Genomic DNA, 27,549 nt, shown 5'->3' on the forward strand with positions numbered 1-27,549 from the left:
ACGGCAGCGTCAGTCGTAATCGGCATGGACGCACGCGCGGACGTAACCACGCTATCGTTTATAGGTTAGAATTGGCGCGATTCCGTCCATCCGCCAGGTGTACTCGCTATTGGCTTTCTCCCTCTCGCATACTACTCACTGTATCCTCCCTCTCGCTCGCTACCTGCGCCCAACAGCTGTTTTCTCGGGAGATTAGTCAGATGTTTCTCGCGAACCAGTCGTAGCTCACCTGACGCGTTAGTTATACTGACATGGCCGAAGGACGTACACCAAAGCAGAGGAGATTCGAGATGGCTGTACCACTGAGGAACGTCTCCAATACTCCAAGGAGAAGACGAGGAAGCTGCAAGTGTTTATTCGGAGCTCCAGACCGAGATGAGACAAAACGGCTAGTTGCTGAACAGTACGCGAGAGATCGGAAACGATTTATCAGGCGATTCAACTTCGATATAGACACGCAATGTGCGTACAAAGCCGCCAAATTGGACTCTCCAGTCAAGTTTTGCGAGGAAGATAAAGAAAACGCCGAAAGTCCTGTCAGAAGCGGTGCTGCTGTTTTAACGTGCGTTGGGAACACGGGCCTGAGGTCGCCATCACGGCGTAGCCCTGGAAGTCCTGGTAGCTCTCCCCGCACGCCCCGCACTCCCCGCACACCGAGAGCATCTCGCACACCCGTCACTCCGCGCACCCCCGCATCCAGGAGACAGCTGCAGATGACAGGTCAGTACATAAATGACATACCTACATAATTTAAAAGAAAATTTGTTTTTAGCCCAATCCTGTCATAAATTAGTAATAGGTATAAATTAGTAGCTTCACTGCAACAGACACCTTGAACTTTAACCATTAACTACCTATTTTATAGTCTTCCTATTTAACATAAAAGCACAATACGATGTCATAAATATTCATTACTCATGTAAAGTACAAGAAACGTTGTTAAATTTTATGGGCCTAGCTGGCCACAATCGTTCACTTAGATATTTGCTCAAATGCACAATGCCTATGAAAACTAGGCCAGCTAGCCTTATCGGGAACAACTTGTTCAAACATCTCGAAAGCCAATAAAAAGTGTTCTTATATTTTAAGTTACACCTGCGTAAAGTATGTATGAACTCTCAGGTTATATTCGTGCAAGCTCACGAATATGGATTCATGTATGTATAAACTTGTATAGACAAGATCTAAGTAATTATGAAATTAGAGAATCAATTGAAATCATTTTCAAGCAAATTGGTGATCACAAATTTGTATTCGAAAAAGAACATTTGAAACCCAGATTTAAGAAGACCAGTCAAAGAACAGTACTTAAAATATTAATACGAATAAAATTTATTATATTCCGAAAGTAAGTTATAGAAAACTGAGATAATGCAATTGAAATTAAGCAGAATATGTTATTCAGTAATATAAACTTATAAAATAAGAAATGAACAAAATAGAAAAAAAGTGCCAGTTTTGCCAACCATCAACCGGTTAATTTTTTTTTTTTTCATTTTAAAGTTGTTACACATACTCTTTTAAATTGATAAATAGGTAAAAAGTAGATACTTATCTGTACATACATCATCTATGATACATAGTAAAATAACTTTATAATTATAGGTACATAATACATATTCTTTCTTACTGAGTACCTTTCCATAATAATCATTTATATTCATATTTTTTATTGACGTATAAAAATATGAATTTAATGATACTGTTCAAGTATTTATATGTACCTACTTATATTGTAATCAGTATAATTTTGTCTCGTGTTTCCTTTAGTGGTATAAGGTGTTGCAGCAGTAGCAAATCCATAAAAAATGTATCAGAAAAACTTTATATTTATTGCTGTCTAGCTATTAACTTCTTCACACTATTTCAGAGGTGATAAACATTTTATGCTGAACGCTAAGAAAATTAATTCGCTTTTACTTATTGCCTAGTGATGTAGCAAAAGCATGTTACATTGAAAAATATCATGTACAATTTTATTAAACACAGTTATGTCAATTATCATAGTTTAGTCTCATAACATGTGATAAATTATTTCTTATCACATGTTATGTAACTGGTGATAAGTTGACATTACACTTATTACATTATTATCTTTTGAGCATACGCCTTAAATTGTTTTGTTTGTTTTTTGTAATTCTTCAATTTTATACAATAACACTCAGGAAGGTTGATTTCGGTATAAACGAAAATTAATATTGACGTTAAACTTGAAATAAACTAAAAAAAAAACTCATTCTACTAATATTATGAAATTAAATAACTAGACTACGTCTGTATGGGAGTTATTAAAAAAAAAAATAAGGTGTCTCAATAAGAGTAGATGCCAAATCAATCATTTTTAGAATTTTTGTTTATCAGTCTTTCTTTCTTTTGTTATATAACTTAGAATGACAAACAAGCTGACGGCCCACCTGATGGAAAGTGGTAACCGTCGCCTATAGTCATTAGCAGTACCATGGACATAATAGAGTATACTGTTTCGCCCATGACACGCCCCATGCGTTGCCATTCCTGAAAACTCGAGTCTTATTCCTCTGTACCCTGTACATTCACTCCATGTCCCACCGTCCAAAATCAAGCAACACGACTGCTTCACGGTAGAAACACGATTGGGACAGAGGTGCTCAAGCAAACGACTTTTGTACAAAGTCTCTCTGATCTTTATATTTGTTCCGGCATCACGCAAAAACTATTGCACGAAATTAAACAGAGTTTCTAGTTATATTCCAGAAGCTCTAACATATAAATTTATGTTGTATCACGATATACTATCTGGAAATAGTCTCTTTCAGAAGTCCCTGCTTCTGAAATCCACGCGTACAAACTACCAAGCAAAACATTAGCACTTAATGTAAAAATACGTATGGTATACATATCAAAATCTGTACCATGTAAATGCATTTATTTATAAGCCTTTAAGTGTTAACATTGTAAACGATATGTACTATATAAATTAGTTCCCCAAAATATGATTAACAAACTCACCATCCCAGACCAAATCCATTGGCTCATGGTTTTTGAGGTCATTGTCCGGTTACGTCATCTAAGGTCCAAGTTTTTGCTTTGCTTCACCGAGTTCCTTCCTCCGTACATTTGTAACTAATGCGCACCGGTAAATTGAACTTTATTCTCTTAACCTTATAATCTATTACGGCGTACCTGAGTAAAAATTTTATATTGCTTGTAAAGAGTTTATAGTCGAAACTCTAAAATAAAAACGCAACAATGAATCATTCTGATGTATAATTAACTTTGACTGCTTCTGCAGTTTTTCGTTTGTTATTTATCTCGTAATATGTTCAGTAAATAAATCTCCATGCGAAATTATAATCATAAAAACCAGTGCCAACAAAAATCGCAATATCTTAATAGCACGGGATAAATACGAGCACACATAATTTAACATAAAATTTTCCATTTTTTTTATGCAACTTAGAAAGAAAAAACAAGCTGACAGTGCACGTGATGGAAGTGGTGACTATCGCTTATAAACTTAGACAGTACCATGGACATAACAGAGTATACTGTATTGCCCATGATACCCCTCATGCTTTGCCATTCCTGAGGACTAATGTGTTATACCTCTTTACCCTATAATTTCATTGCCATATCCCACCCTTCAAACCGAAACACAGCCATTCAAACAACTGCTTCATGGTAAAAACACAAATAGGACAGAAATACCCGAAGATGAATTTTGTACAAAATCTCCCTCTGGTAAAATAAAAGATTCGTATAAATAATTTTATGGGTATTTTCTTATTCATGTATATGATTACGACTTTTTTTTTACAAATTATGATAAGATATGCAAATATTTATCAAGTTACTTTTAACATGGCTTACCTTTTTCATAAAATCTAATTTTATATTTTGGGACATTTTATCTATATACTTTTATTACCTGACAAACCAGTCGTTTGTACCAATCGATCGTAAACTCTTCAGGTATTGTTTCCGTACACGTTATCTAGTTTTAAAAAAATTTACAAAAAAAAAATAAGCTTTAGAAACTGTAACGGAGATATTGCAAGTGTCGCTCTTAAAAATTGAAAGTTAAGATTAACAATGACTTAAACGTAGTTGTATTCTTATCAGCTTTCTCAGTATTGTTAGGGGATAAGAAGGTATGGTTGGCCTTTATTGTTAGTAATATACCCTATCAGATAGACTTTCACGTGGCCTTCCCTGGAAAATATCACCGTTCATTCCGGATGAATTCATCACGATGGACTAACTGGTTTTCATTCAGCATACCCCGCCAGTTTATATTAAAAAAGCAGTATTGTTTGGGCCTATGTGGAGCTCTACAGTACAGCAAATATTACCATCAAAATTAATGACCACACACGTGACCACTAAGCTAACAACATACAGAGTTCCATCCCACAGTTTAATGATCATGCTTAAGTAAGCATGATCATAAGTAATGTGTTGGTATAAGTATACCAACATATTATATACACTAGCATTACATAATAGTATCATACTATGTACACTGATAATTTCCATAATATGTAATGTTCATATAATCTAAGTGTTCAGTATTTACTCACGATAACCCACTAGGTAGGTTAAATTCCATAAAATTAGATACAAAAATTTAATACACGCTCGAGTATGTACCCGGGCGTGCCCACTTGACCTGAATATCATTGCAAAATTTACTTTCGTGGTAAATGACGCATGCTATTAACTATTTACTTTAAATAAATAAGAAATAAAGAATAAATTACTATAGTAATTTATTATAATATGTAAAATACAATCTACTGAATTGTTGTTATTCAAATAAAAAATATCATCAGCAAATTGAGATTTGGATTTACTTCTAAATTATAAATCTTTAATTTTTTTTTAATATAAAACTATACATAGGTTCTTTGTTGTCAAATAATTTATTTTAAAAGCTTTTTTTTTTTGCAAAAGTTATTGTCGTCTCTCATAAATTGCTAAGATATTTTATGGCTATTGTTCACCCATAACGATACATAATCATATGCCTAAAATCTTTTTTTATTTAGTCAATGAACCATAAATTAATTTAATTTAATTCGGAACATGCTAATGTCACATGTCTTTTATTTTAAATTTTATATTGAGAGAATTCGACGTTCCTAATTCGGTTGGTCTTTTTTTGTTTATGTTAAACAATATCTTGCCCGATTATGAATCTTTTTTTTTTTGTAATTAGATGGTTCTTGTAATAATTTGTTAAGAATTAATGTATTTTTTTTTTTTATCAAAATGAATAATTACTACAACGCATTTATGGATTTTTTTAAGACAAGCAACAAAACTAAAAATACATAGATATAAAGAAAAAAAAATATCTATGTATCTTTAGTTATGTACTTCATTTATTTACATAATCCAGCCATATGTGTGACTGATTTGATATGTGTTTATTTATTGAATACCATACAAGCGATAATTTTAGCATTTTTGAGAATACGTTTTTAGTTTATTTACACACTACTGTATAAGTGTTAGGTATATTTACATTATGAATAATTACATTAGTGTAGCATAGTTATTATAGAAACACCAGCAAATATATTTTGCACTTTAAATAATATTATTTTTTATATAATTAAAAATTTTCTATTATTATTAGACTTTATCAATGAGAATATTTTTCGAAATTGATTAAAATGTCGTGTTAAAAATAAAAGTGAGTAATGTAAAACTATATTGAATGAATGAATAAATGAGTATACTTTATTTGCATTATACAATGTAGGGAATAAGCAAGACAATTAATAAATGTAACTGTAAGCAATTAATAACTGTGGTCTTATTGTTAAAAGCAATCTTTTCAAGACAACCTTAGAATAACGAATTAATTGTTATACAAGTAGGCATGGATAATATTGTATAATTTGTACAAGTAATCTGACACTTAAAGCTAATTAACGTCATTACTTATTGCCATCTCTCTAATTTCAGATTTACTGCAACCCCACTAAAAATCCACAAGTTAGTTACTTAAATTCACATGTAAAATTTAATTTATATTATACAACCTCTCTCAATTTCTTTTTTAAAACTTAATTAAAAGAATTTACAAAGAGGCAAGTAAATTTTGTTAAATAAAAAATTAGTAAAAATATATCTATGCTAATAAAAAATGTGTACAATCCCTGTACACAATTCCTTGCATATACACAGAGAATATTATTATTCGATATGTGGAACGGTATTAATATTACGAATATCTAGTATTGAAGTAGATGTTGTTAATCACAAACATTTATTGGCGACACCCTATTTTGAGTATTTTTGTATAGCATGTGACATCTAACGTAACTCTGAACTGATTTTCATAATTCATTTTTCATATTAAATTTGTCACTTTTTACTGACAAAGTTATGAGGTAACAAACAAAAAAAAATACAACCGAATTAAGAACCTTCTTTTTTGAAATCGGTTGATCGATGACTCGTAATATATAGAAAGCGCTCCACCTATCAAATGGCCTCAATTGACGTAATACCGATGACCACATCTGGGCCGACCACGGCGTCGGTGACCAAAACGTGACTCACGTGTCAGGGAATCGAACTTCGGAATTTTTGGGCCCAACCTACTTCAACGTATGCAAGTACATATTTGGAAAGTCGACCTGTGCCAAGATAAATTTAATAAAAAGCTGAACTAATATTATAAAGAATGAATATTTAATTTTTTGTTTGTAATGAATGAATGAAAAAAAAAACTTAACCGATTTATTCACCTATAGAAAGATATACCAGTCAGTACACAGCCTGTATTTTATAAAAAAAAAACCATGCAAAGTCGGGGCAAGTCATATTAATCTTTTATAATCTACTGTAGCACTTTACTGTAAACATATTTGGTACGTATTCCGTCTATTTAACTCTCAAATAGATAACATGAGCTGTATGGACAGAGCCCTTTGCCTTTTCCTTTGGGATAAACAGCACCAAAAAAAAAAATTCTTTGAAATCTAACAATAGAACAATACCAGGATATGACTACGGCCATAATGATAATGTCAATAGACAATAATATTTTTTTATACTGTTGATTCCTGTCGATGCATTGTTTTTAATGAACCTAGTAAGCGTAGTTTTTTTAAGGTTTACAACTCCTAAAACCGTTTTTGATAATTTTTTTATGAGTCCAATAGCATATAGGCATATATAAGCATATTCTTTCAGATAAATAAATAATATTCCAACTCGGATTACATCTAACGGAGTTATAAGGTAACAAACATAAAAAATACAGCCGAATTAAAATATATATATATACTTTAATTCAGCTTATATTTGTTAAAAGTTACAAATAAAATAATGTGAAAAAATAAAATTTTTAGCAATCCAATAAATCTATATTGACAACAAATTTCAGAATGTAATGTAAAATGTATATTAAAAATAAAATAGACGCATATCTAATCTGTAAATAAATAAATAAATTTCCGTGAAATAGCGAAGAATAATACAGTTTAAAGCAATCTGTTCATTTGGGAGTTACAATCTTACAAAATTTCCGCCAAGATATTAATTAGAAGGGATTGTTTGTAAACCTTATAAAATAACGTAAATAAACATTGCTAGCAATATAATCTATCAGGTCGACCTCCACGCAGTTCTTATATATTCTAGTATATATAGCTAGCTAGTATATTCCTTTTTAAAAAGCTAGCAGCACACTTGTAATGTCTCTGGTGTTACGGGTGCTTATGAGCGACAGTAGTCTCTTACCATCAGGTGAGCCGCATGGCCATTTGCCACTATGTCTTCTGTTTTGGAATCTGCAATGAGGAGGAGGGCGTCGATATTCGCGAATAAGTTTTATACTTCTGCGGATATTATCGTTTTTCAATAATATTGTAACCAATGTTTTTGTTCTAAATAAAGAATCATTATTATTAAGTTATAAAAAAATATTACTTGTTGAATTAATCACGATGGGTCAAGTTACTGACCTGCTTTCATCTTTACCTGTATGCCCCACCTGCGTATACGTATATACGAAGATTCGAATTTCAAAAAATGTCATAAGAACCATGTCTATTTATGTACATATAAAAGTATTATTGATCTGCTTCTCTCGCATTAGACATTAAAGAGTGGCGTATTATAACGTGCAACCTAAAACACAAGTTAAAATTGATACCATCGATGATGTGCATCATATTCTATTAGGGTGTCGTATTAACACGAAGGAAAAAGAAGAATTCATGCGCCACTTTAACTTAAATAAATTGAATGTTGGTCTTATTCAATCTATGTTAGCTGAACTTAAACCAGAAATTTTTTAACATCTCTGTAAATTATTGATGCCCATTAATTCTTCTCTTTCCGCGTCTAAGGAAGGTAGATAAAGTTTTGTTTGAGAAATCAGTTCAGGGTACAATAGGACTGATATACCTGAAGAAGGTAAAAGCCCTTAAAATAAAATTAAAATAAAAAAAAGTTAAAATTCAAAATTCTCACCCAACTATCCATCACGCTTCCAGTAGACTAGAGAGAGATAGATTATAACCGACCTGCGGGCACAGACGCTGGTTAATATTAAATGCACTCCATAAAATTGGCCGTGTGCCTTCAATCTGGATGCTTCAGAGAATTAATATTTGCATAGGTGTGTTAAGATATCGAATCCTTAGAGACTATTAAACAAAAAAGCTGTTCGTATGATATACATGCAACTGTTCAGGTTGATACCTGCTGCTGTTTTTTACCATTGTACAACCCGCCTTAAACTAAAATTTCATCCCAACCATCTGGACAAGTGGCGGTCTTCCACTCTTTGGAATCAACTTCCAGCAGAAGTATTTCCGTATACATAACATATATAATAATACCTTCAAGGAAAAAGCATGTTCCTTTTTAATAGGCCGTCAGCACATATGCAATGCCGTTGGTGTTGTGAGTGATCATGGGCAGCGGTAGTCACTTACCATCAGGTGAGCCGCACGCTCGTTTGCCCCCTGTGTTGTAAAAAAAAACTGATTCTTTTAATTTAAAAATTTTACACTATAGATGATAGTAGTTAGTCTCTTATCGTAATTCATTTTGCATATAAATATATGTAGGAAATATTTTTAATGTGGCCAATATTTGGTGTAACGGAACGTATAATGAACGAGAATGAACGAATGTGCAAGAGTGAGTAGGATTTTTTTTTAATGGATGATAATGGATCGGTAATCCCGCCTGCGCTATCGGTATACACTGGCGCGCTACCAGTAAGGGATAATAAATGAAGATGAAGCAGGTCAGTTAGCACATCGTGACAAATTCAACAATGAATCAATCACTAAGGCTTCCAGAGGGAACCGCAAAGAGGTCGACCTGACAGGGTATATTGTTAGTAATATGGTTACTTATCGGAGTAGGATTGACAGATTGACAAAAAAAAGGGTTAGATTCATTTTTTCTACGGTGTTCTTTATATATGTTTAACGGTGTTATAGTTTTTGATTTATTATAATTTAAAAAAAGTTTTAAATACATAGTAACACGGACCAACTAATTTTTCATTTTATAAACCCTTGATATTATTTTTTTTTTGATGGGTGAAAAGGGTATGGTAACCCCGCTTGCGCTTACGGTATACGCTTGCCGAGCACCAGTGAAGGGTGATAGATGAGAATGAAAACAGGCCAGTTAGCCCATCATGATGAATTCATCAGGAATTAACCATGATAGTTATAGTATAGTATAGTATAGTAGTCCAGGGAGAACCGCGAGGAGATCGACCTGGTTGGGTATATTGCTAGCAATGGGATTCTCTGTCTCCATTACTAACAATTCCTTTCCCCCCTGATATTATATATTAATAGACCAATACTGGGCGGAGAAGAGATTGTTAGTGTGGACATGTGATACATATTGTGCAATTAATGTACTGTAAAATAAATAATTTCTAAACATTTCAGTCGGGCTTGGAAGGACTAGTTTTAGGAGCAATTAAAAACTTAAAAAAAACAATAGATAAGTAATCCTGTCTGTAAAGCTATAGACAATATAACGTATTTTTTAAAGCACACAAAGTTATCTAAATTGATCTTACTAATCTAATAAAAAAGTAACTACACAATGTTTGTTGTAGATTGATATTTAGGAAAAGTTTATACTTACAGGTCTTAATAAAATCAATACAGCTATTGATTTTTTTTTGGAATTATTTGTGTCTATATGTTTGTTGTGCACAAAAACTACTGTACCAAATTGGATGCGATTGTTTACAGTTGTGCTCTTGAAGATTTTCAAGACAACAACAGTAAAAACTTGAATGTTATCTTACATGGTACGCCATCTAGAAATGGTCTCGTTCTTAATTCTTCGATTTTATTTCTTCTAAAAGAAGAAAGAAAATTCTAATAATCAAATTAAGAACACATAATATGAAGTAACAGGCATAAAACTACTATTTAAAAAAATATTTTAGAACATTAAAAACTAACTTTTTCGTTCGCTGTTGTAACATTTGGCTCCCATAGTTATTCTCGGAGAATAAGAATTATCCAATTAAAATTCTGTTGTCTCTGAACCGGAACGTAACCGGGAACCGTGACGATCTACCCCACCGATGCAACCAGCGTGCCCTATGGGAGAGTGCGCCCGCGCTGATTCAAAAGCAACTTAAAAAGTTTCATTCTAAAATTTAGCTTTTTTTTCGTTACTTCGTGTGCGTGGATTTCGGGAGTAGAAAATACAATGAAATAGATCTCTTCTAGATAATCTATCAAAATGGACATGCACCAACTTTTAAGTTAGATCTGCAGAAACACTATGTGGAAATCAAATTCACTTTGGTACAATAGTTATTGTGTGATACCTGAACAAACATACAAACAAACAGAGACAAAATTTCTAGAATATCACAAGAATACAATGTTAGTTGCCTACTTAGGGGGGAAAGGGATTGTTAGAAATGTAATCTAACAGACAGTTTAGGACAGGACCAGGTCAGCTGGCCCTTCGTGACGAATTCAACTATAATTAACCACGATGGTTTCTAAGGGGCCAGTCCGATTTATTGCTAGCAATTAATCTGTCTGACTCGGGGGAAAGGGATTGTTAGTAATGGAGACTGAGAATCCCATTGCTAGCAATATACCCAACCAGGTCGACCTCCTCGCGGTTCTCCCTGGAAACTATCATGGTTAATTCCTGATGGACTCATCATGATGGGCTAACTGACCTGTTTTCATTCTCATCTATCACCCTTCACTGGTGCTCCGCCAGCGTATCCCGTTAGCGCAGGCGGGGTTACCATACCATTTTCACCCATCAAAAAAATCGGTTTGACTCTATTTCCCCCCATTAAAGGATTGTTGTGGTTATAGATACTATAAAAATAAATTCTTATTCAATACATGAACAAAATAAAATTACAATACAGTAGATAGGTAACTATACTGTACATTTAGCAAGATAGAAACTGAACTCCGAATCAAAATACAAGTGGCAATCTTGAAACCCCAAGGATAATGACCTCGACAAAAAAGACAAAAAAAATATAACCTCAAGCCAGGAGTCACGAGGCAGTCAAGATGAGCAATTCAACAAAGTTCTTATCACTAACATATAAAGATCAGATTAGTTTGAAACTTGTGTTCCTAAGTGCAATACTAACTTTTACGATAAGACTATCGATGAGACGACCAAACAAAAACTTTACCATACATTACTGTGTAACCATTTTAAAATTTAGAATGGCACGAACTAAATAAGTAAGCTATACTGTTTTTTATTATTATTATGAACTATTTTTAGATGTTTGTACAAATTGAATGCAATAAAATAAAATTGCACTGATATTTCAAAATGTTATACCAGTTTTCTGATACGTTAACAATTTATAACGACGACACCGCCGGTACTTCTTAATAAATATTACATTAGATCATTTTGTTAATTAATAAATTATTCATGACACCGTAGCTTTTTAATAATATCCTATTTTTAATTATAAAAAAACATAGGTTCTTATAAAAACTGACTAATACCTATTTTATTTATTAAAAACATTAGCAAATAACTACCCGCTAATATGTAGGTACCTATGTGTGAATTTCTTTTTATTGATACGCAGTTTGATGACCCGAATCGATCTGTTTAAAATATTTCAACCAACTTAAAAAAAAAGAAAGTTTAAGTTTTCAATTCGGCTGTATTTTTGTATTTATAAGTTATCAGTGTATTTCCATTGATTATTTTACACCCGTGTTTATCAAGATTGTAGTAAGGTTTATGTTACGCGATATCTTTGGAAATTCCGAATCAATTTTAACAACTATTATATCAAACGATAAAATCTACTCCTATTTTAGATACATAATAGTTTTGTCAATTAATAAATTACTAAATTTTACCCACGACTTCATCAGCGTCCCTCTTCAAACAACGCCAAAGCCTAACTGCGGTTACCAACCGGCTTTCCAAGCGTGGCAACTACTGGAAGAAACTCCCTCATGGGGGAAACTGTGCTCAGCAGTGGACAGTTAATGGCGGATTCGATACATAGATATATAGATGATACACGCGATTTTCAAGAAAATCAAAGGGTCTTCTAGTCTCATGATCATAAATGTTTAGGGATAATCAAGAAATTGTTATAATTTCGGATAATATATAGAGAAAAGGTATTGTCAGTTCTGGTCGTGTACTCCTGGATCTAACATTCTCGTCTTCAATAACCAGAAAGTCGTTGTATTTATTATTTCTTTATTACTTCGAAATGGTTGCATAGTTTCATTTTAAAATTTTGTAAATATAAAGGTAGTGCCGTCTCTAGTTCTAAAACATAAAAAAAATCACTCATTTCTATATTATACTTTCTTTACATGAACTACTTATTTCATGAAAATATACCAATAATACGTATCATCATCATTCCTTCTATCCTTTTATGGAAGTCATTATTAATGATAATTATCCGTTTGAACATAATTATAATGCTTCCCCCATTGACTGTCATAAGGAACGGTCCTGAGCCACCTGTGTTCACTAACTACCTGCCACACTATTGGGGTCGTCGCTCTATCATATGTGGGGTCGTCTTACACTACGTTTGATTCAACGTATATAATATATCTAGTCGTCTATTGTACATAGTATACTTAAAACTGATCCGATGGTTTGTATGAATCCCATACAATTTGTTTACATTATTAAGTGCTTTGTTCTGCAATTGTCGATTATGAGACCCTAGAAATGGTAAGGAGTTATGAAAAATCATATCAGTTATTTTTTTTATCCAAATTAGAATGGCAAACAAGCTGACGGCCCACCTGATGGAAAGTGGTAACCGTCGCCTATCGTCATGAGCAGTATCATGGACATAACGAAGTATACTCTTTCGCCCTTGATATACCATGCGTTGCCATTCCTGAGGACTCGGGTGTTATTTCTTCAAACCGAAACACAGCCATGCAAAGAACTCCTTCACGGTAGAAACACGAATGGGACAGAGCTGCCCAAGCAAATTACTTTTTTACAGTCTCCCTCTGGCGATATAACAAATGTATTTTGTCTATTATCCAGTTTTATAATTTTCTTTCAAATTAGAAATTAACACAAAAGACAGACAACAGCTTAATAAATAAACATATTCTTTTCATAATCTGTAGTTGCGTGACCTCTAAGTGCATGGAGAAAGGTTCCAATTGTGGGGGTGAACGGCCGCGCGTGCCCTGATAACTCCTGGGCCCTTGTTCGGACCTTATCGGATATGACGATAACAATGAGTACTCTAGCGCATATCAGATAATAATTAAAAAAAATCTGCAAAAAATTTCTAGTCGCCTTTCTAGTATGCATCAGCGCCACTCGTAAATCACTTATATGGCCAACGACTATATTATAACTATGTATGGCCATATAAATTAAAAAAATATATTTATCTGCAATATGGTGAATAAAAATTATGTACCACAAAATACTCGACTTCATTTATGAGGATTATTTATGATCATTATTTACCAGAGGGAGACTTTGTATAAAAGTCGATTGCTTGGGTACCTCTGTCCCATTCGTGTTTCAACCATGAAGCAGTTGTGTTTGCATGGCTGTGTTTCGGTTTGAAGGGTGGAATATGGTGTGAATTTACTGGGTACAGAGGAATAACACCTGAGTCCTCAGGAATGGCAACGCATGGGGGGTATTATGGGCGAAACAGTATACTCTGTTATGTTCATGGTACTGCTCACGTCTATAGGCGACGGTTACCACTTTCCATCAGGTGGATCGTCAGCTTGTTTGCCATTCTAAGTTGTATAAAAAAAAAAGAAACCGGTTATTTTGATTTAAAAACTAAACTACTGAAACGATTTTGATAAAATTTTTATAAGAGCAATCTGTAAGTATATCCTTTCAAATAAAAAAAAAATCCTAATTAGATTAAAATTAATGGAATTTAAAGAGAATAATTAGTGTACTTCTAATTGTACGCTGGGAATTAATGCTCCCTTTTATTTAGGGTTTGCTAGAGGAGAACTCTTGCAGAGTTAAGCTCGCCTGTTGTACATTTTCATTTAATATAAATTATAACAATGTAATTTTTGTGTACAATAAAGTATTAAGAAACGACTATATATTACATTTAGAGATTGTTTCTTGTGATAATTTTAACAAGACTTTATTCTCTTTTTATTAAGTTCCATTGAGTCATAAAATACAGAATATAATAATTATTTAATAAAAAATGTATTATATTATAATATAATAATAATTATTAAACAATAATGTAACTAATTAACTTAATAACTTGAATACTTCCGTAAACACTATGTGTGTTTACCAACATGAATGTTGGCTTATACTTAAACGTAGTAAGTTACCCATATAGCTCAGTTGCATTGCATCCCGTTATGTCGGGTGAACAACCTACATAAGTAACATACTACAAACAAACGCAATAACCACAGTATAAAATAATAGTATCATACAACATAACGACTTCCTTCCCCCTTCTCGACGTGACCTCACCCCCTTATTTTTTGTACATACATTTTTATATTACACAATTTTTATATATTTTTTTTACGAGTATTTTACATTTGATAATATTTTTTTTACACCACGAAGGTGGTAAACAAGCATAGGTACAGCCCGTCTGATGGTAAACGGTCACTGTAGCCTATAGACGCGTGCAACACTTGGGATGTCACGTGAGCGTTACTGACCCAGACGAAATCTTAATACACTCTTTTTGAAGAACCCCACACTGTTGTGTCTAGGGAAAACTTTGACAAGGAGCTCAATTCGCAGCCTGAGCGTTCTTGGGAAAAAAAAAACTTTTCTGAAATCTCACTGTACGCGATTATTTAGATTCTAGTATATGACAATGAATTTCCTATCGATGGCAAGCGATGCAGTGATAAAAAGCAGCTGTGGGCAGCATTTCCAATTCCTCAGAGCACAAACCGTTATACAAGCGATAAAACACAATTTTATGCATCGGAAAAATTTTACTTTTGATTGATGCTTGTAATTTATACCAAGGAAATTATCTGTTGATTTATTAGCTTTTCTTTTGGGTGACATGATTTAATTAAAAAAAAAATCCTTTATCGCAGCGCCAAATATCGCATTCAATTCTAAACCGAGACCCAGTCTAATACAAATCAAAAATTTCATAAATATGAATGAATGAATGAATGAATAAAAATATATTTCAATAATCCACAATACTTACATATACTTAGACTGCAAGTAATAACAACATTAAAAAAAAAATAGTAAAAAGTTTACATTTATATATAAAGTCTATTTGAAATAGATCAATGTTATGGAAATGTAAAAGGATGCCTATTCAGCTTAACGTTTCTGCATATATATATATATATATATATATATATATATATATATATATATATATATATATATATATATATATATATATATATATATATATATATATATATATATATATATATATATATGGACGGTGTTCTCTACTAGTCAAACATTGGGCAAATTGAGAAATACGTGGGCGGTGCATTTTTTTTAAAGTGTCTAATAAAGTGAGTTTGTTTGTCACCCCTCACCGCGAAAGTTTAACTTATTACTATAAAATTTGGCATACAGTTACTACATAAGATGGAGACGGTGAAAGGGTGATAGGCTACTTCCTATCCTGGTCAACATATTCAAGGCATGCGAAAGAAGTCGCGTGTAAAAGTAGTACTAAAAGTAAACTAAAAAGCAACATTATGAAGATTTTACACTAAACTAATAAGGCAATCAATACACATCCAATAAATTCTAAGAAACAAAACGGCATATCTTATGGCGCTGCCACAATGCATTCCTTCGGCGAAACATTGTTTCTTTGTTTGATACACAAATTGTTATTTTACATTTAACGATATCAATTTACATCTTTGAAGTATTTCTGTGTCGGTACACGTCTCATGTTAGGTTTTTTTAATGGATGAAAATGGAATGCTAACCCCGCCTGCGTTAATGATATACACTGGCGGGGCACCAGTGATAGATGATAGGTGAGAATGAAAGGACAGGTCAGTTAGCCCATCTTGATGTATATTGGAATTCAACTTCCAAATACAACAATGATGTATATTGATGTATTTGGAAGTTTCCAGGCTAGCAATCTCTCCTCCCTCATATTAGGGGGTTAGTTTACCTGTTGTATTTTTATCAAGGTTTGAAACTATATAGTTTGTTAGTTCATGTACAGCATCATTAGTTGACTTATTTTTTTTTTAATCCATATTGAGCGGGGGATAGAAGGTTTTTTGATTCGAAAAAGTGTACTAATCTTTTGTTAATATTTTTTTCTAAAATTTTTGATAAAGCTGAGAGTATGGCTATAGGACGATAGTTATTGACACGATCTCTATCTCCATTTTTGTGATTAGGATAAATTAATGCTTGTTTAAATGCCTCCGGGGATTCTCCAGTTTTTACAGATATGGACTATAGGTGCTAATATCTCTTTATGTTTTTTAATAATGTTACTGGGAATATTGTCAAGGCCAGGTGCACAATCACCCTTTAAGTTTAATATTATTTTGCAAATTTCCTTCTCATCAGTCAGGAGCATAACAAATGAATCTACTTGAAGCGGATTATTTAGATGTGTTGCTGGAGAATCAGTCGAATTATTATTTTTATTTATATTCTCTGCAAGAGTTTTTCCTATATTTACAAAGTATTTATTTATATCGTTTATATTATTATTGCCGTTAATTAATTCCAAGGCCAGGGATTTTGGTTTATTTGTAAAGTTATCGTTTTTATCACTTTCTAAAGTTTTTTAATGTTTTTTTGCGCTTTACTAATTTCCGTTCTTTCATATTCTTGTTTTAATTTTTTTAGTATAGCATTGCAATGATTTCGATAACGTTTGTATGTAATTTTGAGAATGTCATTGCTAGGGTTCTTTTTGGATTTTGCGTGCAGTTTGTCTCGATTTTTTATACATTTCAATAGACCGGGAGTTATCCATGGTTTTAATATACGTTTACGTCTGGCACAAATTCTAATTTTAGTGCATTGATCCATAATATTATTTATGGTCAAGATAAAATGATTAACTGCATCATTAACGTGCGTCATGGTAAGAATAGGAGATAGATCTGTGTTAGTAAGTAAAAAGTCCAATGTAGATCACAAAGATCTATTTTTTAGTGTCATTTATCGTGTGCAAGTTAATTTGTGGATGTTGATCAATACTAAACAGTATGCTATAATGATCTGTTATCGTCGGGGGGGGGGGGGGGGGGGGGGGGGTGGATGGGTGCAACAAGACATCGAACTTGTAGTTTAGTTTTAAGTATTATATGATCAAGACATGTAAGTGTATGAGTTGGAGCGTCATGAGCAGGTAACATGCCATGGGTGGCCATTAAGTTCAAATAACTCTGCGATCTTATATCTGTGGACGATGGTGTAATGTCTAAGTTTATATCACTTGTTAAGATGATGTTTTTATAGTTTTTAAGTTCAGTTAACAGTTTGTCTAGTGATTCGAGATATGAATTCAATAGTTTAGTTTTTAAATAAAAATTGTTGATTTTGTGACGATTTTTTTTTGTGGGACAATAATAACACAGTCAAACAATATACCATGATAACGCAAACGAAGTCACGCGAATAAAACAGTGTTAAAGTAATCCTTTATTTACCAAAAAAAAAGTATCAAGTTTGATAAAGTTACTACACGATAAACACAGGCGTAGCCCTTTATCAGTATCGAGCCATTCGAAATTATCGCGTAATCTTCATACATACACCCACACACAAACACACACACACGAAATGGAAACCTCCTTCTTTTTAAAACCTGTTACAAATGTAACAAAATGAAAAAATGACGCTACCAAAACATTTATCATACTTAAATGTTTGCAGTAAGACTTCTCGTATTACCCGAAAATAAATATTTATTTGTATGGATAATGTGACTGATACGCTAAATAATTATCCAACTGAACGACACTCATAAATACATTTTGCAAAATTACTTATTCCTGTGTTTTAGGAATTTAAATAACACGATTATATTTTATTTATATGTACAATTTGAATTTTATGAATTTACTGTATTTATCGTTTTCTATTTCGACAATTGGTAAAAAAATATATATAATAGATATATCTTAAATATATATAATATTAAATATATTAAATAAAGCCACCCCAAATGCTGATCTAATACCTACCTAAAGCAACTACTTTTATCTATCATGTATTACTTACAAATAGATGTAATAAATTTACAAAATATTTCGTATTATTTCTTAAGGCAAAATCTTTTAACAGTTATAAAGCCGACATTTTATTAGTAAATTTTTAAGTTTGAATGAAAATGAACCTATAGACCACTACACGTTTTGGGAAACTGTAAGTGTAGTGAGCAATTTATAAATAAATTACGTAGATAAGATCACAGCGCCATCTAGCACGAAATTAAGAACAAATTGTATTATATTCTGTAAATACTAGATAACTGAGGGTATACTTATTATTTCTATATAAATCTAATAAATCTATTTTTCTTTATACAACTTAGAATGGCAAACAAGCTGACGGCCCACCTGATGGAAAGTGGTAACCGTCGCCTATAGACATGAGCAGTACCATGGAAATAACAGAATATACTGTTTCGCCCAGAATACTCCCTACCTACTATTCCTGAGAACTCAGATGTTATTCCTCTGTACCCTGTAAATTCACGCCATACAAAGACACACTTGCATACACTCGCTAACAAAACTATCCTTTTTTCAGCAGTAGGTTAAAGATTAAAAATCTCCTTACACCATTATAATAGCGAACTGCTGCGACCTGTTTATTTTCCCATTTTATATTTTTCTCTTTTTATATACACAGCTAAACTTTTTCATTCTTAGCACATATATAATAAAAGTCACCGCAAATTAACCTCAAATATAACTTACGTAACTGAAAACAAAAACTCAACAAACAGCATCCATTGTTGCAAAGTAAACATAAAAACTCAGTTATATATTCCACAATGGTCCCGAACGCGTAACCCAGGTAGCGTCTTTTTTTTTCCTCACTCACTGAGAACTGGTTTTTCGCTACAACCTCTTGTCTCGGAGTTAGAACGCCTTCAAGTCATCGTCGTTTTTTTCCTTTTTAGGGTTCCGCATGTCTTGCAGTGATATTTCACCTCTCTTATGTAGGTTTGTAAGAAAATTGAAAAAGGAAGGTTAGTTTTTTGTGTATGCATTTATTCCTATCTTCGTTGATTGTGGATCGATATTAAGTGATACATTTATTCGCATAGAAATTGCTCGGTCTGATACCTGCTGCTGAATTTAATCAACTCCCCGCAACGTTAAGTACCATTTTAACCATCCGAGTGAGTGGCTGTCTTCCACCGTGCGTTTTTTAAGGCTCTATCACGCACAACTACGGTTTGGAACCAACTCCCAGCAGTAGTATTTCTTAATCGATACGACATTATAAACTTCTAAAGTGCATATACTCTAGTGTTGCGGCTGCTTATGGGCGGCAACAGTAACTTACCATCAGGTGAGCCGCATGCTTGATTTCCCACTGTGTATATAAAGAAAAAGAATTCAATTCAATTCAATTTATTGTATTGCATTCTACAATATTATTATTTTTTTATAATTTATATTAGTTAGTAATTGATATAGTAATTGGTCTACAATGTACTATACATTGTAGACCCTGTCGGGCACAGCAATTAGAAGCGAGGAGGGCGTCGATCCTTAAATTTTCATAAAGATTTCAATAATTAAATAATTCAATTTCAATTTCAATAATGTAATTAAATTCTAATTAAAATCCAAATTAATTTAATGATTGTAACAATTTTTTTTTGTTTTCATGTGTTTTATTTTAATTTAATGCAATTTAATTTAGTTGTTCATCCATATAAATTTCGTCATAATTAAAATAGCTCTCTTTTTACTTTTTTTGGAACAAAATACAGACACTATGTACTTGTATGCAACGTGTACACTGTCTTACGTATGTGTGTAGGAGGAACTTGATGTTAACATACAGTTATACTAATATGTGTAGGAGGTTCACTCCACATCTACAAGATGTCATTGACATCATTTAAAACATAAACACAATATAATAGTATATTTTATCTTTAAAACTTAAAGCTTATCTTAGTAATCTTACTAGCATAATGAAATTCTAACTAGATGGTGTCTGAACATGTTTAAGAAAATATATTACAAGGGATCTAAATAATACCATCTAGAAGTGGTCTAATTCGCTGGTTTTTTTATGGAACTTAGAATGGCAAACAAGCTGACAGCCCACCTGATGGAAAGTGGTAAACGTCGCCTATAGACATGAGCAGTACCATGGACACTTAACAACACAAAAATAGTACATTTAACCTTCGATCTTATCTGAGGGTAGTTTAAGTTTATTATAACAGAGCTAAGAATCATCAAATGCCTAAACCTAATGTTAATAAAGAAATACAGCATTAAAATTAAACTATTTGTAACTCGCAAAGTTACAATGGCACAGATTTTTTTAACCTTGTTCTTGTAATCATTTCGAAATTTAAATCTCCCTCTTTTGTATCAAGAAGTAACAACTACCAAGCCATACTCTGCACATTGTAGAATGATGTAAGTGAGAGGTCACTGAGCCCATAGGAAAAAATACTAAAATATATAGATATTTAAACAAAACATTTGATCATGAGAAAGTAGCAATTATGTTATTAAATTGATAACATAATAGGTATGTATAATCAAAAGATAACAAAGAATATTTATAAAATGATTGTGATCCCAAAAATATTATTACTGTTTTTTTTTTTCGAGTAAAAATTATCAATATGTCAGCTGTCAAATGCATCATACTGTAACGGATAAAATATAGAGAGGAGATCACGATGTTGCCAGTTTTTTTCTCATTGGAAACATTTGTAACGAATATATATAATAATACCAACTGGTGGCGTATTTTCGGAATTCGCGTAATTTTCGGAATTCAACATAATTTTCGGTATTCGTTTTCTATACTGTGCTACCCTCGGCCGCACGATATATATCGTGTTCGGGCATTTTAATCGAAATCAAATCCATGCCTTTCGGTAACAGGAAACAATTTGGCGGGGAATGGCTCAGTTAATACATTTCTAAGAACGCTGTAGCAAATTAAGAATAATACAGTTATATTTTTTATTTTTATTTCACATTTAAAATAATTTAGGTATATTTAAGAACTGTGCGGGTGTTGGACTTTTTAAAAGTAGACAAAACTTCCTTCTGTATAAAAACACCAAACTTTATACAAAAGTTTGTCTGTTTTCATAACTCTGTCCCGATCATATTTCTGCCATAAGAATTTTTTTTCCTATAATCCTTATTTTCATGTTTCTACCATAAAGCAGTCGTGTTTGGGTGGGAGTTCTTCGGTTCGAAGGTTTAAATATGGCAGTGAAATTATAGGGTACAGAGGTATCATGATGATATCAGCCGTACTGCCCACTGTTAAACATAGACCTCCCTCTTGGGAGGTTATGCCAGTAGTTGCCACGCTTGGCAATCGGGATGACAACAGCAATTGGGCTTCGGGGGTATTTTAAAAGGGGTGCTGCTGCCCATACCTCGACCATTAAGTATAACATCATATTCATCAGGAATGACAACGCATGAAGTGTAGCATGAACACCAAAATGTATTCTGTACATAATACAAATGCTGATAATCACTTCATGTAACAATGTAATTTGAAAGTTTATAATAACAATGATAAATTTGGATGCACAGTTATTAGGCAGTGCTGGGTTCACTGACCAGCTCAGCTCAGACTGAAATTTAGAAAACAACATTTCTAAATATACTCAGGTCTATATCGCTTATGACATCTGCCTGTCGTTTGGTTTGGAGCTCAAAACAATTATGAGATTGTCCGTTGTTATTCTAAACTGTCTTTTACTCGCAACGTCACACGCGTGGGTTTCAGTTGTAGGTATCTGTTCGAGCTTCATCAAATAGCAACACTGACAGCCGTAAACAGAGGGTCAACCATGAAATGTTTTCCGAAATTTCGGATCCGAACGAATACAAATTTGATGTTAAAATTGGCATTATACGGTATGTATAGGGAGACTTTGTAGAAAAGTCGTTTGCTTGGGTACCTGTTTGCATGGCTGTGTTTCGGTTTGAAGGGTGGGATATAGCGTGAATTTACAGGGTACAGAGGAATAACACCTAAGTCCTCAAGAATGACAACGCATGGGGGTATCATGAGCGAAACAGTATACTCTCTTATGTCCATGGTACTGCTCATGTATATAGGCGACGGTTACCACTTTCCATCAGGTGGGCGGTCAGCTTGTTTGCCATTCTAAGTTGTATAAAAAAAAAGTTTTTGTGTGAAAGGATAACAAAAATCAATCCATCCATTTTTAAATACTTTCACATTTATAATATATAGGATAATGGAGTGTAGTTTGAAAAATATTACTCGAAAGTTGACCATTCTAGAAATATACTCGTAAGAAAAAAAAACACTTAGCGTATAGCTTTTTTTTAGTACGTTTGTTCTGTTGTGGAACAGGCTAAGGTCGGAGACTATGCTGCCTAGTCTTCGATATGATAATTTGTCTGGAATGCGTATAGCTTATTGAATTAATATGTTCTTTTTTTTTTCAGATTACTGGACACTACGGAAACACGCGGACGCTGCCACCAGCGATAAAGAAAATTAGCTAATATTATTTAAATTAAAGTTATACAAAATATAAATTTTATAATTTTGTATAATATATTGAAGAATATTTCACTAGCATACACTGTCAAAGGGATGCAATGAAATCAAGTTTTTCCTTTTTATTAACATATATTTTATTAATATTACTAAGTGTGAATGTGATGTATTTCTAATCCGTCGCTGTCTAAGAAATAGAGAAAAGTATGTCTTTTAATTTTTACCCGACTGCCAAAAATGGGGTAATGTTTTTAAGATGTATATATGTAAGTATATGTAAACGTACATTTGAATTCTGGATCTTTGGTATAATGTATAAACTGAACGAAAGGTATTTATAGTTTTTACATGAATGGCGTGGCATGTGGAATGCTATAAATTCTTGTTAAAACTAATTCACTTTAAAGATTAAAGTCTTTTTTTTTCTCTTATTTTGCTTGCTATTTATAATTTGTATTAGTCAATTAATTTTCTATGTACATTAATCATTATTTCTTTTAGTCAAATCTTGTTTCAATCGGGCACATTACGCAAGAGGCTAAAATGAAATTAAATTAAATATTTTTTTTTTACATATTGTATATTTCGATCAACAAAATTTATCAAATGTGCCTTCCTAGAGACTAGAGATAAGGTTAAGGAATGTTCCAAAGGAATCATTATTTCAAAATATAGCTAATGATAAGTATCATTGGTGCTTGTTACTAAAAACTTTTATAAATTATTAATTTGCACGTATTGTAAATAGAGTAGTAGTAATAGTAGTATTATTTTTAAAATTTCAACAATCATTGTAATTTCTTACTTTGAATTATGTTCTGAATGGTAGAATATTCTATAGTCATTGCATATTGATTATAAAGTAATGAATTCTATGTGTATTTTAAAAACAAACAAAAAGAATAGAAATTTTCAATTAAACTGTTTTTTATGTGCTTAAGTTACTTATGAATTTATTTTTATATATTTATTTTTTTCCAACCAACAGTTTACTATCTAATATTTGTCTCCTACTGTATTTGTTACGAATTAACAATTGAAGTCAACTTTTTTTTCGTAAATAAAAAATTTCAATTGTTCATCACATGCATTAAAAGAATACTCGCCTTTTTTTCTATTTTCAAAAATTAATAGACGTTTTTTTTTATTTAATATCGTGCTGTGGATAAATTAAAAGTCTAGATGTCTGGTCTGACAAAATGAATATATTAAGTATCTATGTAGAATCTAGTCTGTGATCTCTGCAATATTATTACTCGCCTTTGTTTTGGGTGGAAACAGCTATCTCATAATCTGTCCTTAAGCATTTTAACATAGTAACATATTGGTTATAATATAGTTTTAACTGGGTAATGTAACATTTGTTTTTTTAGAAAATAAATAGGTAACTAATGTTCACTTAATTATGATTTAAAAAATAAGATAAAAATAGTTTTTTTTAAATAAAAGAAATATAAAATAAAAAGCATTCGAAACTTTGAGAATCAGTTATGAAATTAATATTGTTGTTCTCGAATGCTTTTCATTTTTTTTTTTATTTCCAGGACTCTATAAAAAATGTAATATGTTCCTGATAATATTATTTTTATTATTTTTTATTACAACTATAAACGTCTGTCTATTCATTTGACGAAATTTCTGTTCCTAGATATTATACGAGGTCTGTCCGGAAAGTTCGTATAAAAGTGTTCTGGAATGCGAGAAAGAGGAGTGGGGAGGCCAGGTAAGCGCAGGACCCCTTCCTTATGTCCCTAACAATGCTTCAGTTCTGGTCTGACCGCCGTGCGGTGCGAACTGGCTTGTCACGCCATCTGTGAAGTTACCTCTTAACGAAACCCCGTCGGCATGGAGCCCGCTTCCGTTGAAGAGCAGCGCGTCGTAATCAAGTTTCTCTCGAAACTCGGCAAGAATGGCCGTGAAATTTTTGCCGATCTCAGAACAGTTTATGGGGATGATGCTGTGAAGGAACCAACCGTCCACAAGTGGCTAAAAAGATTCAGAGAGGGCCGAGAAAGCGTTCAAGATGACCCACGTTCAGGACGTCCTTCCACTTCACATTCCGACGAAAACGTGGAAAGAATTCGAACTTGTGTTAATGGGGACCGTCGTTTAACGGTCAGACAGGTGGCTGAAGAGCTTAATTTGGGCAAAACCGTGGTCCACGAAATTCTAAGAAACGAACTTCAAATGAAAAAAATTTGCGCCAAGATCGTTCCGTGAGTTTTTGAGTAAAAATTCCATTACGGTGACCGAACACCCCCCCTATTCGCCGGATTTGGCCCCGTGTGACTTCTTCTTGTTCCCAAAAACCAAATTGGTACTTCGGGGGCGGCATTTGGGGGACATAAATGAGATAAAAAAAGCTACGACGGGGCAGCTGAGAAACCTACAACCAGAGGACTTTCAAGGAGCCTTCTCACAGTGGAAACGGCGTTGGCACAAGTGCATTATGTCACAGGGGGAGTACTTTGAAGGGGATAAAATTGATTTACCTGAATAATTGTAAAATAAAATTTTTAAAAAACTTTTATACGTACTTTCCGGACAAACCTCGTATGTCTATATTATGTAGATTAATAAATTCCTATATACAACGCCATCTGGCGGTAACTACTATACTACCAATATAGGACTCCATAGTCCGCTATATGAATGTCACGATACTAAACTATACTTCAATGGTGCAAAAAGAAAATTAATATTATTTTATGAATATCTTTATTAGGTACATAAAATTCGAAACTAAAATTTTTCTCATAATTTGGGCTCTGATATTAAATAATTTCACAGATTAAAAATATTAATAGCAACTACATTTGTAATGTTAACTATAATAATAATTTACAGGGTACAGAGGAATAACACCTGAGTCCTCAGGAATGGCAACGCATAGGGGGTGTCATGGGCGAAACAGTATACTCTGTTATATCCATGGTACTGCTCATGTCTATAGGCGACGGTTACCACTTTCCATCAGGTGGGCCGTCAGCTTGTTTGCCATTCTAAGTTGAATAAAAAAAAGTATACACTTTCCTATAGTGCTTCACTAGTGGGTGTCACACATTAGTGTCTCAGATGGTTTTTTTTTTTTTAATTATGTTCAATTGATATAGTAGCCTTCAAATGATAATTATATATATATATATATATATATATATATATATAGAAAGAGAACATTTCGGGTTTATATAACCTTCGTAAAGCTAACATCTTTATAACAGCGTTAATAGTTCCATACAAAGTATCCATTTCATACATTATCATACATGTTTATACATGTATTTTCTATCAGGTGGACTGTTAGCTTGTTTGCCATTCTAAGTTGTATAAAAAAAAATCTAATACATAATTATAGGTTTATTAGTTTTTGTATTAAAAATCTCGAATATACGATTCGAATATTGATAAATTATCTACTATATAAATTTTTTAATCAAGTTGCTGACACTCATTAACGTCCTAATAAGTACTTAAAATTGTACTAAAATCTTTATAAATAACATAATTTAATGTCACAATTTAAATAATAACATAACTCATAATTATATTATTAGGAAAATAAATTATTATTAAAGCGGGTCTCTTAAATATACCTACGTAAATTAATTACAGTTAACATTTTTAAGAGGGCCTTCCCAAAACAATGGCAACATGGTTATTATTTTATTTGTCAAGTTTTATATTTTTTCAATATTAATTAGGGTTGGGTAATATACAGCAATATCTATATATTTTAGTTACAATATCTATCTATGTACTGGTTCAATAACGAATATATTAAAAGTCTGTTATGCAAATAATTATATTGGATAAAAGAATTTCATTTACAATTTCATTTTTCATTTCATATTTAAGAGCTGAACTCTTGTCGGTGGAGCTCTTGCCACTCACTACGATTTTCAGCGAGTATCTTCACCTCTTCATACGACACTACAGCAACTTTTTCCTCGTTTTACATGATGTAACTCTGCCTTGATCTCCCCCTTCCCCTCCTTCTACTTTACCTTCCATTATAATATTCATAAGTTCGTCGTATCGTATCAAGCGTCCCAACAATATTTCCCTTCTTAACTCAGTAGTGTTTATAATAAAATAGTAATAATGTAAAACTTGACAAGCAATAATAAATCTGTTATTATTTGGAAGGATCTCTTGAAACATACGTACATAACATACATAATGTACATTTATTCTCTATGTAGCGTGAACTAAAAATAAATTATGTTTTAGGAAAACACATTTTTTATGTATATTTTTAAGTACATATTATATTAAGTAATACATATTATATTAATGAACGATACGCTTTGTGAAGGATTTGTGTTAATAAAATGTAACTACCAAGATATT

The 27,549-nt window shown here is 32.5% G+C and overlaps 1 protein-coding gene across 1 annotated transcript; it reads left to right on the top strand.

Moving 5' to 3' along the window:
* On the top strand, positions 1 to 27,549 carry LOC113510412 (uncharacterized). Its single transcript, XM_052893840.1, has 2 exons — positions 1 to 720; positions 23,145 to 27,549. Exons 1-2 carry the CDS (start codon positions 252 to 254, stop codon positions 23,198 to 23,200), a joined length of 525 nt encoding a protein of 174 aa, XP_052749800.1. The 5' UTR covers positions 1 to 251; the 3' UTR covers positions 23,201 to 27,549.

The sequence above is a fragment of the Galleria mellonella genome, unplaced genomic scaffold (genome assembly GCF_026898425.1).
Source record: "Galleria mellonella isolate WM207_F2 unplaced genomic scaffold, CSIRO_AGI_GalMel_v1 utg184, whole genome shotgun sequence".
Classification (NCBI taxonomy): domain Eukaryota; kingdom Metazoa; phylum Arthropoda; class Insecta; order Lepidoptera; family Pyralidae; genus Galleria; species Galleria mellonella.